The 12,450-nt window shown below is 45.0% G+C and overlaps 1 protein-coding gene across 3 annotated transcripts; it reads right to left on the bottom strand.

Annotated features, from left to right (window-relative positions):
- Positions 1-7,336: 7,336 nt before the first annotated feature.
- LOC133915427 (uncharacterized) lies at positions 7,337-11,927 on the bottom strand. 3 transcript variants are annotated; one of them, XM_062358577.1, is made up of 6 exons: positions 11,692-11,927; positions 10,074-11,591; positions 9,778-9,968; positions 9,388-9,501; positions 9,137-9,268; positions 7,337-7,889 (listed from the first exon to the last, which is right to left on the bottom strand). In XM_062358577.1, the coding sequence occupies exons 2-6, from the start codon at positions 11,506-11,508 to the stop codon at positions 7,749-7,751; spliced, it is 2,013 nt and encodes a 670-aa protein (XP_062214561.1). In that variant the 5' UTR covers positions 11,509-11,591; positions 11,692-11,927; the 3' UTR covers positions 7,337-7,748. The 3 variants fall into 3 exon arrangements, with proteins under 3 accessions (XP_062214561.1, XP_062214560.1, XP_062214558.1); XM_062358576.1 differs by having other exon boundaries at positions 9,778-9,945; positions 10,036-11,591; positions 11,692-11,926; XM_062358574.1 differs by having other exon boundaries at positions 9,778-11,591.
- Between the last annotated feature and the right edge of the window lie 523 nt (positions 11,928-12,450).

The raw sequence follows: 12,450 nt of genomic DNA on the forward strand, positions 1-12,450 counted from the left end.
GACTAAATATTATTTTTTAGAAGTGGATTCACCCCTAAATAATTTTTATTATTTTCTATACATTTAACACATGTTAACAAAGCTTAAACAAAATTAGGCTAGGAAAATAGGTTAAACAACTATTTCATGTGAGATATTACTTTTCCTACACATTACTCGTTATTACAAGATTAACAAAATTAGTTCCACCAATTTTGGACATTGCATGAATTAATGGTGAAATTAACAAGTTTAAATACATTTAACTAACCACAGCATTTATATTAAATATTTCTGGAGGGTTAGCATTTTTATACTGTATAGCATGACAATACAAAGCTAACAAAGTGGTTTCATAATTTAAGGACATTACATTAATTAATTGTGATCTAATTAAGATGAAACATATTTAATTAATTAATTAATTAATTATCAGAAAGTATTTATTGAGTTCCAACATTTTCAACATGAAGTTACGTATACAAAGCAAGCGCAACTAGTTTCATGATTTTTAGAGTTAGTATGAATTAACTACAAAGCATACAAGCTATCAACAAAGTGAACAATTAAAAGAAAATTGTCTGATGAACGGTAACTTCGAAGGTTCCGGGTTAAGGTCGGAACTACCGGGTGGTCAAAAATTCCAGGTGGTATTCCAAACAGGGCTCTCGGGTCGGCAAGTTCTATTAACTCGGAAGTTCTGGATTAAAGTCGGAACTTCTGGGTGGTCGAAACTTCTGAGTGTGATTCTGAATAAGGGTTCTTGGGAGGCTTAACTCGGATTAATCTGGAACTTCCGGGTTGAAGGCCGGAACTTCCGGATGTGGTTAGAAGTTCTGATCTTCATCAGGTATCTCTCCAGCGTCGATTCCGATGGCTTTTGGGGTGGGGCTTCTGGACCTAAAGCATCACCTTGACCTCCTCTACCTTGTAGGATAACATGCATAAGCCGAAACCCGCCCTAGCTAGGTCTCCTCTGAGCAATGGTGGTGGCGGCCATGGTTGAGCTCTTTTGAGCTCAATGCCGGTAAATCCGGCCATGGGAACGAAATGGGAGGGGGTTGAGGCACTCACCATGTCCTAGTAAGCTTATGTCCCGATTGTAGAAGTTGAGGAAAAGTCAAAGCTTGAGATGATGTCGAGGAGGTGGTGGTCAGCTTGAGGAGGAAGAAGATGTGACCAAGGGGCTTGAGCTCGATAGGGAAGACAACCTCCAGTGGGTTGCGGAGGGGGAGCTCGCCCAAATCTCCTCCTTGGCCCTTGCTCCTCCTCTCTTCTCCTTCTCCTCCTCTCTCTTTTCTCTTTTGGCTTGGCTGGGAAACTGAGTGAGGTAGGAGGATCGACACAGGAGAGTATAGGGAGAGAGGTGAGGGAGTTTTCTTTTTCTGCTAATTATTTTCTCCCCTCTTGCTAAAAGCAAACGAAAATCTAAACAGGCTCTAAAAATTACACTGACTTTTGTGGTAATTCTATGTCACAAAGAACTCATTTTAACTATTTCCACTTACATGCAGAAGGTATAATTAATCATGGAATTATTTAAAAAGAGCTACTTTTAAAAATGGCATGAATTATTAGAGCTTCAAAATGACTTCCAAAAATTATGAAAAAAACACATGATTTCATATTAAGCCATGTACTAATTTCTAATATTATGTCCAATCCTAAGTCATATGGTGAATTTGTGAGTTCCTTCATAATGTGTCATTTCTCATGATTTGATCAATTTCCAAATAATTTCAATTCAATTCAATTGCACGCAAACAATTACTAACAATTAATCAGAGATGATGTTCATGGTGCATAAGCATGATTACTGTCACAAGTCACATAGGAATTATTCAGGCCTCTCTAGAACACTCATTTTGAGGATAACTTGACTTAAGTCTAATCCAATTCAAACGCATCCAACCTATCGACAAAAGTTTTAATTACCTTTTAATTTCAACTAATGAACTTAAATAACTTACTAAATCTACTTAAAAACTTGGGATGTGACAATATTGCTGGAGCTAGAGTTCCTGCTTTGGGTTGCGACATGGGTTTTCTTTCCCTTGGTCACTTTCACCAACTCCGCTTTGACCATCTTCTTCCATATGTGGCACTCGTGGAGGCTAAGGTTGTCGGTTTGGTGAATGTCACACCACGGCTTATCGTCACATTCACGAAGCCTGATGTAAATTTCTTTCCCTGGGACGAACCGAAGTGCTTATTAGGACAGGTGTCAACCAAATCTACAAAAACTTTGTCAACTTTGGTTTTCTTGCCTTACCTCCTTTGGTGTTCTTCTTGCTCTTGCTCTTAGCTGTGTTGCTATCTAGCCTGAGCTAAGGGCGCTTGATGCCTTGGGCCTTCTCCTTGACGAAGAGGAGCATCTCTTCAGCTTTGGTAGACATATCGGCGATCTTCATGAGTTCTTTGACAGTCTTGGGCACCTTCCTAGCAACGTCTTAAACGCATCGCCAGCTCCTGGCCCCTTGGGTGAACACTTGGATGACGTCATAGAGCTAATCTTGGAGCTGGTGTTGCTGAAGTGACGCACGAACTCGCACAGGGTTTCTTTCTTTGTTTGCTCGCAACTATAGTGTCGGACCCCTCCTTTGGGGTCACCTCGTGTAGCTCATACCAGTCCCTGGATCAGTAGCTGGTACGCACGAACTCCAACAGAAGTAGACATCATAGTCATACATCGGATAAATATGATAATAAAGCACAATACAGAGTTCATTACAATAGAAGCCCGAAGACATAATCTTACAAACTCTCAGAACACAGCGGAAATACACAAAAGCGACCCAAGCCCTACAGGCAGCTTGAGTGCAGACGAAACCGGCTTCTCTAGTCTTCAGCTCCTTCTTCGGCGAAGTCGGGCTCTGGATCATCTGGATCCACAATTAGCAAGTATGAGTACATAAGGTACTCAGCAAGTCCTACCTCAAGGGGAGAAATTAGATGCTTAAGGGTAGTTCAAGGATAAGGCTGTAGAGTCTTTTAGTTTTTTTTTTTGCGGAAAGCTAGTTTTATTGATGCAGGGTTCATTTTGCAAAGACTAACTTTTAATAAAAACACTTTCAAGAGAAATACATAAGTTGAGCTTATGGGGGTTGACGGCCCTGGGGGAGGTACACCCGTCCCGCCAGTTCCCACAAGACTTTGCCAGCGGACACACAGTCCAGGAGGCTTAGGGCACAAAGCCAAAACCATTCTTTTAGAAAACACGGGCACACAGCCCACTCACACGCCAAGGAGTTACTCACGCTAAAAAGCTAATCATTGTGACCAAACCATAGCATGTCCTTGACCGAGGACACGGCTATCCGGATAGGTTTAACACTCTGCAGAGGTTGTACACTTTACCCACAAGATATGCACGGGTTCCCACCTTAGCAACTGGTGAAGCCGTCATAACGAGACGTAACGACCTCACAACGAAGCCACAATATCCACCCATGGGGCACTAAGATACCAGGGGCTTTAGAAGAATTACGGGAAAGATCACTTAGCAATCCCAAGGCTTGACTTAGCCTCAACAATATCACCAGCCGGACTTTGGGCTACACACTACCCAAGTCTTCTCCTAGTCCCCATTGCCACTACCGGCCTCCGGGTGGGTACCGCACTAAGTTAGAGGGGTTAGGTCAAGTCCTGCCCATACAGGCCATGTGGTTGTACGAGAGGATACTATGTGAGATGTCACAGCGAACCGGTCCTTATATGACCGAGATAAGAGTCTCCCAGCAAGAACACCACAAAGGCGAACCTTGCTCCAAGGTGGCTCCCACCTTTGTGGGGCACCTTACTCACCCTCGTCAACACTACTCTAAAGTTTTCTTAAGAACACAAGTTTTACACGCACCAAGCACCAAGCACACACCATTCATTTTGTAAAGCATGATTATCACATGTAAATAATCTAGTTCTTTCTTTTGAGCAAAGCAATCCTAAGCATACTGGTAAACAAGCAATCTTCCAAACAATCATTATAGATGATGTTGGGAATCTTCTAGGGTTTCAACGAAATAATGGTAACAATGACAAGGCATGGGATAAACAAGCTGGGTTATAACTATTCTAGCATTTCTTTAAGAATCATAGCTATTAATCTAAACATGCATACTCCTACTATTTGAACAATGGCTCTACGGGTTGTGTTTAAAAACATAGGATCAACATGGTCAACGGTTGTAGGACTTGCCTTCGTTGAAGTCCTCGCCTGCTCCTTCAAATTTCGGGTCCTCGGGGTCGTCCTCGAATGCTCCTTCCTCTAAAAGTTGCAACAACGACAAAGGCACAATCAAACAAACAATTAAAATAATGACCAAACAATTTACAAAAATTATGAAATTGACACGATTGGATAGATCTCGAATTTAGATGAATATCGGTGGAAGAATCGACGAAAACGGAGTTAGGACGGAGGAGAAACGGGCTTCGGAAGTTTTGCCGGGAGAAAAATTCAGAAAAAGAAAAGGGGAGAATATTCTCGGAATATTCGGCTGAGTCGGCTTGGACTGGACTCGGCTCGCGGCTCGGCTCGGGTTCGGCTCTGGGGTCGGCTCGGCTCAGTTTTTCGGCTCGGCTCGGGCTCGGCTCGGCTGCTGTCGGTGGGCTCGGTTTCTCGGCTCGCGGCTCGGCTCGGCTGCTGTCGGCTCGGCTCTAACCGGACCCACATGTCAGCCACACGGGGGGAAAAGGGTATAAGAGAGAGAGAGAGCAGAGAGAGGGAGGCTCAGGCACAGAGAGATCGGGAGGGAGAGAGGGGCGGCTCGGGGACGGCGGCGCTGGCGCGGCGGCGGGGGCCAAAGAGCTCGGGAGAGAGAGAGAGATGGTGTGAGAGAGTGAAGTGAGGAAGAGGCACTGTTCACCGCTATATATAGCGGCCGGCGGGGCGGGAGCGGCGCGCGGGAAGAGGAGGGGCGCGCGGGACGAGGAGGCTCGGGGCTCGGAGCGGCGCGGGGCGCGAGGCACGGCGCGGGGCGCGAGGCTCGAGCACGGGGCGCGAGGTCTGCCGGTGGCGACGGGACGGCGAGCGGCGCTGCGCGCGGCGATGGGACGGCGGGTCACGGGGAGAGAGAGAAGAGAGAAAGAGAGAGAGAGAGAGAGGAGGGAGAAAAGGGGGAAGATTAGGGATTTGACATATAGAGATCATTTTTCATGCTGGGATGGACTTACGTACCATGAAAGTTCACTCTAAACACCTCGCAGATCTATTCCCACGAGTAGATTATCACTAGCGTTATGTTGGTCAACTAGGTTCTGGCTGCCCCTTCAATGGTTGTGGGGACGTAATTTACCATTACCTTCTTATCCCCACCAGTCGCATAAATGGCCATAGTATAGATCCAGAGGAACTCAATAGAATTTGTGCTCCCAATATACTTCTCGATTGACTTGGGGCGGAACCTTGTTGGTCAGTTCATGTTCTATAAATCTAGAGAGAAAGTCTGGCACCCGTTGATAGTACCTTGCTTGTTCCGAGCAGCCTTTAATGTCTTGTTCATGGGAGTCGGAGATTGGCCTCAACTAGAGTGGTGTCGGGACGTCCTCTCACCAAATCTTCGAGGTGCAGTTGATGCCTCCTTGGGGATCTTCGAGCATATTTGCTTGTTGATGAACTCACGCAAGTCATTATCGGATGACCTTTGACCAGCGAGGTCTTGCGGCGGTTAGTTGGTCGGTTGCCTTCCCGATTCGTCTTGTTCCAGGGATTACGTCTATCTGAGTCTGATCCATCTCGAGAAGGGGCGGTGTGAGACTTCCCCCAATTAGAGCTTTTCCATGTGGCGGCCAGATGGGACTTCTCGGCCTGAATGAGAACTTCATTCGTCATGCTAGTCGCCGAGTTTATCCAGCCCTTACCGACGAGGGTACTCAAATCTGTCGTCAGAGGGTGCATAAGAGCCTCTTGTAGATGGAGGAGCCTTTGCACTGTTGCATATTTATAACGTTGAGCTCCCTCTGATGGTCAGGAGATAGTAAACCATGTGCTTCGTTAGGATTTTGGTTCTAGGGAGGTGTGGCCAACAAAAGTTGGACGTTGCCCGAAGCCGAAGCCGGAGGGAGATGCGTGCTTGCAGGATTTTCACCATGATTGACCATATTGTCACCCCGTCTCCGATAGTGAAGACTTCTCGGGGGTAACCTCCACTAGAGGAGGAGTTCAGATCCATCATAAATTTTTCATTGGATTGCTCTAGATAGGTACCTTGACAATCCATATTGTCGGAAGCTGCTGGGAGGATCCCGACTTATGGTGGATAGCGCATTCCTGATTATCTTGGCAGTCGAGTGGTTCGAACTCGATGTCGTAGTCCTTGGTGCATTGATCCATGAAGCAACTTACCTCATCGCTAGAATCGCCGCCAGAAAGTTCTTTGTCAAAGTTCACTCGATCAATCGTCGGTTTATTAGTTGGAGGGGTGAAGTTGTCGTATACCCTCGTCTAAGAAACCGGTCCTCGGTATAGGCTTGGATGAAGTCGGCGGCATATCGTGTGTAGAATCTTCAACGCCTATTATCATGATCCTCACGGACGGCGTCAGATTCGATGATTAGTAAACCGTAGATCTTATGAATCTATTGGGGAAATAAAGGATGCTTCAAGTAGACGAATCAAAAAGCACATAATGTTTTTTATACGTGTTCAGACCTCACTTATGATAATATACATATGTCGTATTTGTCTTGTATTGATCTCTAGGACTATTACAAAGGGGTACGTGACCAGCCTAAATGGATCTAACTAGTTAGGCGGCTTCCTTGCAAGTAGTCAAAGATCTAGCTGTAAAAGGCTTGGTGGATATAGAGCCTCTGCAAGCATGTGATGGCTTATCTTGGCTTCTAATGGTTTCTAATGACATGTCCTCCGTAAGGTCCTTAGGCTCTGTATATATAAGGAGCGTCGTATATCCTCTGGAGTATTTTATTTTCCATTCTTAGAGTTTAACTTTTTTGTTTACGAAATATCTTGAATAATTGCAAATGTTTTCTATTCGTCCAGGAATTCTCTTCCCATAGCAAAATATGCCTCAAGAATATAAAAAAAAACCACTCAAGGTATCATGATACGGTAGTTTCATACTAATAGTCAAATACATTGGCCTTGAATCCTTTATGTATCCACTTCCCTTTGAGCAGAATCTGCTCTCATAAATTAGATGAATTCTTCTGGATTTGGGATCCGCCTCAGTTGGCAAAAGTACGTCAACTTACGGGAGGAAAATGCTGCGACAAACCATCCACAAGCCGCATCCCACCAAAACCCTAAACCTAAAGCACCATCGATTTCATTCTTGCAACAACGAAAGACATGTACTCATGTTCACTGCAAATATAGAGCAAAGAGGCAGCTGCCATATAAAAGAAACACGTCTGAGATATTTCATGTGGGATGTTCTGATGTCTCGTACATACCCATTACTACAAATGCGGTCATGTGAAAACGCATACAAAAGAGCTTAACTACAAATGTATGACACCAAGGTATTCTGTCGGTTAAACTATGAAAGGCCGTCTGGAAGAGAATGATCTTTCTGCCATCTGTCCTGTACAATCATTTCCCGTCACAAACCAAGAAAAGAGTATTAATCTCATGCCACGGCTAACATGAATGCCTACCACAAGTTTAACGAATGCTAAGCCCTAGTTCTAAGGATAATAAATATCTTCTGAACTCTGGATCTTCATGTAAGATTTCTGCCTACGCAAGGAGAATACACACGCACAAAAAGATAGGGTTGGGGATGGTTTGCGCAATCTGGAATATGCTATCAAAGAAGACGAGGTAGCTTCTCTTTCAGGCGTGAAATAAACTTGAATGTCTCCTCTGCTTTGACCTGTTGATAAATATCGCTTCTGGATACCCTGTCTGGATGGAATTTCAGAAGAGCTTGCTTATAGGCAGCTTTAACCTGAAAAAGAAAGTCTCATCAAAATGACTAAGGGAGGGAGGCAGCTTTTTAATTCTATATGGCCATAGCAGAAAAAGTTAGCTGCCAGTGCTTATATTGCAAAATTTGGATACATATGAGCTTCTTGAATCAGAACACGTTATTGATCTTCACCTATACACAGTTATTGGCTTAGTCTTCCCAAACACGCAATTAGGAACTTTTATGTTTCCTTTTATTAAAAAAACAAACAAAGCCAAGCAGCGGTGGACCCAGCTAAAAAATTTAGGTGGGACGAACTTGAGCGACAAACTAAACCAAAAGCACAAACACACTGCAATCGCAGAAATTAGAATGTAAACGGTAAATGAACGACATACGAGAAGATTTAAGATGGTACCTTAACATGAATAAGTAACATTTTTTGCACCATATAATTCAAAATACATACAACTAGTAAAGCACTAAGCACCTAGGTTTCATTGGCAAGTTCATTTCCAGGTCTTTCATGAGCTGAAATATTTTCTTAATTTTATCACAATTAAAAGTCTACTTCTCAATGTAGCACAACACCAAGTAATTAAGCCAATCATCGGACATCTTACTGCTAACTGCTAAATTGCTAAAATTTTCTTCTTGCCCACCCTTTTTGTCAAGCAGTCGAGCTCCTGGAGAACGAGACAGGCAAAAGCGAGAGGAAGCCAGGAAGGGGATCAATTTTGGGCTCACGTGCGCTCAGTTCGGGGCTCTAGGTCCATTGCTCTATTTATTAGTTGTTTGCTCCAACCCACTAAGCCCATACCACCTTCGCTTTTTGTTCTGCTCGCCAATTTCTATCGCCCTCAGCCAGATAGCACCCAGTGCTGCTTCTTTTCCACCTAGTCGCCTAGATGCGGTGGACAGGCAGAGGGAGGGCTTGGAGGAGGGGTTGGGGGGGGGGGTGACTGCTGCCAACCTGTAGCTGGGGTGGCTGCCCCACCACGCCTATAGGGAGGGTCCACCACTGAAGCTAAGCCCTTGAGAAATTAAAAAATTAATATACATTTGCCATGTAAATGTTTAGGCATGTATCTGTCTGCAATTGCCAGAGAAGCTAGCTACATCTGTTCATGAAACTCTTAAAAAACATGAGTTTTTAAGGTCAACCAAGGGCCACAAGTGGTACTAAGCAAAAACATACAAACTCAATACAGCAACAAAGAAGCGCAAACGAATTTTTTACCACCAATAAGTGATGGGTTGAGTGTATCCACAAGAACAGGACATACCTGACCACCTTCAACAGGGATGCCTAACACACACAATATTGAAGCCATATCACTATATCTCTTTTCCGTATCTTCGAGCTCCTTTCTTACTATGCCTCGATACTGCTCCTTTAGCTGTATATCTTCTTCATTCTAGAGGAGAACAGAAAGGTAAGTACCATAGAATCCCCCCCCCCCCTCCTCGAGAGAAGGCTAACAAAGAATTGTGCTAGTATTACATAGTAATCTAGTATACAATCAAGATAAGAGACCTTTCTCTGTGATTCACGGACTTCTTGTAATCTTTGCTTTTGTCTCTTCTCCATGTCAAGCAATCGTAAAGCTTCAGCTTTCTTTCTCTTCCGCAGTTTCTTTGCTTCCTCAGCCTGCAAAAAATGTTTTTCCAACAAAGAAGAGCCATCATGAATCATGTGACATGAGTACCAATACTTGCTGTTAGCCTGCTAGCTATTTTGATCATTATATCTTTTTTTAGGAAAGTTCTTAAAATTAGGGAAGCCAAAAATGCAAGGCATTAGCCTAGTTCAAGAAAAATTAACACAGAATTATATGTGCTGAATTTTATGTTCCAAAATTTATGCACGTCATCACATAGTTCTAGTATAGTTTAGCATCAAATTCAAAGCGGCAAAATACCGTACCTGTATTAGTAATTGACGTTGTCTGGATGCCCACTCCTCCTCTGCTGCCCGTTTGTACTCAACAGATTCTTTGTGCTTTTCACGTTCACCAATCAAACCATCCCGAAAGCCTGAAGCATCTTGAATCAAAGTAAGGTGTCCTGATTTTTCAGGATCATCAACCACATCCTTCCAAGATAAAGAGAAACTCCCTGATGTGACATTTACAAAAGTATTCTTAATGGAGGCTGCAGCATATGCACAAGAGTTAGCTTGTACCTGTGGACAGTTTTCTCCAAATTGTCTTGAGCACTCACATGTGCTGGTAAAAGGTGGAACTTCTGTTTGTTGACCACTGACAGAACCATCATTTTGTGCAGAATACATATCTTTGTTAATTACGCTGTGAGCATCTGGCGGTGACTGATCCTTTTGTGAATATACGCCTCCAGGTATCTTCTCATCAATCTTTTCAGGAGTACTGACAAACATTGGAGGACTTCCATCTTTCCGATCTGCTGCGGACCTTGTGGGAAACACCCTGTTTGCAGAGACAAAGCTATAGACAAAGGTTCCATCTAGGTGAGGAGATTGAATTCCATCTGGGGCTTTTTCAGGTACAGCACCATCGTGGGAGTGAGCCATTTTATCATTACAGGCCGTATCAGGATCTAGATTGGAACTTGCCCTGCAGTCTGTTTCTTCTCCATTCGAACATTGATTGGCATTTGGCACTGAAGAAGGGCCATGGCCATCCTTTACGCCGCCAGTACTATTTTGTGCACCTTCATCACACGGATCACTAAAATACTGAAATATGTTCTCATTTAGATGGCATTCTGCAGGGCCATTCTTTTCACCATCATCACTATTTTTCACAAATTCTGTTTCTTTTCCATTGGAAACATTTCCATTCAAACATTCTTTGGCATTTGGCACTGAAGAAGGTCCATGGCCATCCTTTGCACCACCAGTACTATTTTGCACACCTTCTTTCCAGGCATAACTAAAATGCATGTTCTCATTTAGATGGCATTCTGCAGGGCTATTCTTTGCACAGCCAGTACCATTTTGTGCATCTTCGTTCCATCCATCGCGAAAACACCAAAATATGTTCTCGTCTAGATGGCATTTCTCAGAAAAGAGGCCCTCTGCATTTTCATCTTGTTGTGTCTCCGACTCAGAACTTGATGTGTATGCAGTAGCCCTACCATCTCTGCACTCAGTGATACCATGAGGCATCTTTTTTCTTGAAGCAGCTGTCTCCCACATCTTACGGGCTGTCCCAGATGTGTCATCCAGAATCTCACAATCCGAGCTGCCACCATCATTGGAGTCAGTGTCCCATCCTTCGGATGAATCACTCTCAGAGCTGTCAGATGTGCAATCCAACCCATATCTGTTTCTCGGAGAACCACGCCCCGGCGTCGTCGCTGCTGGAGACCCAGCAGCACGAGATATGCTGGGGCCTGCCTTATCCCCTCCAGTACCCTTCGCCACCTCTTCATCATCATCTATGTTAATCACAGGGGAGCCGTTGCCTTTCTTGGTTTGACACCCAGACGCCGCAGGGGCTTCCCCGGTGGAGCCATCAAATATGAAAACCTCTGAATCGGAGGAACCGTCCCCATCATCGTCTTCATCAATAACCACCACGGTGGATGGCGCAGGCTTCTGCGTGGAGCACCTCCCCATCGGCCGCATCCCTGACCGAGTCACCCCCTGGTGAACGTTGAACCGTCGCCACGACATGGCGAGCCCGACCACGAAACGATCGCCGCAGGCTGGCTAAGGCATGCCCAAATCCACGACAACCTCGGGGATTCCCGCCGATCCTGCGGGGACGACGGAGGGCATATAGATACGATCAGACGAATTCGGGGAAATGCGAAATCAAGAACCCTAATTCGGGGGCAGGGGAACCAGAGCACGTACCGTGATAGCGAAGCCGGTGGCGAGATTCGGGGAGGAATTGAATCTAGGATCCCCCGCCTCCTGCTCGATTTGGGAGAGCGGAGGGGATTGGATCCGGAGTTCGAAACTTCGAATCGGCGTGGACGAAGAGAGGGGCGGTGGGAGGGGAAGCGGAGCCGGGCCGCCAGGCGCACGAAAGTCCGGATTGTTTTTGGAAGCGATTTGGGAAAGCTGCGGGCGGGAGGGCGGAGACCGCGGGGCACGGGAGCGGGCGGGCGGGGAAGGGGAAAAGTTGCCACCCGAACCCACAACCACGTTTCCGGGACAACCCCCGCGACGCACGGTCGTTTGGGTTTTTCTTTTCCTTCCGTTTTGCTGCCCCGCGCGCTTGTGACGGCGTGAGGGGGCCAGCGGCCAGCCCCAGCCGGATGGTGTGCACGAGCCGCGAGTTTTTTTCTATATATATTTTAATATTTACAAGACTACACATACGTTTCAGTGGTGTGCATGAGCTACGAATCTTTTTCTATATATATTTTAATATTTATAAGGCTACACATCTATTTTAAAAAATATAAAAATAAGCTATCATCACTCATTCATCAGACGAGATCTTGAATTGGTGAGATCTTATGGGACACGGCGGTTTTCTTTAAGATCTTACCCATATAGCGGGTGAGATCTCACCGACTGAACGGGTGAGTTCTTTGTTGTTGTTACGTCCATAAAGCCACTAAAAGATCTCATTCGAATAGTAGGCAAGATCTTTTAAGTATATAA

The sequence above is a fragment of the Phragmites australis genome, chromosome 4 (assembly GCF_958298935.1).
Source record: "Phragmites australis chromosome 4, lpPhrAust1.1, whole genome shotgun sequence".
NCBI lineage: Eukaryota > Viridiplantae > Streptophyta > Magnoliopsida > Poales > Poaceae > Phragmites > Phragmites australis.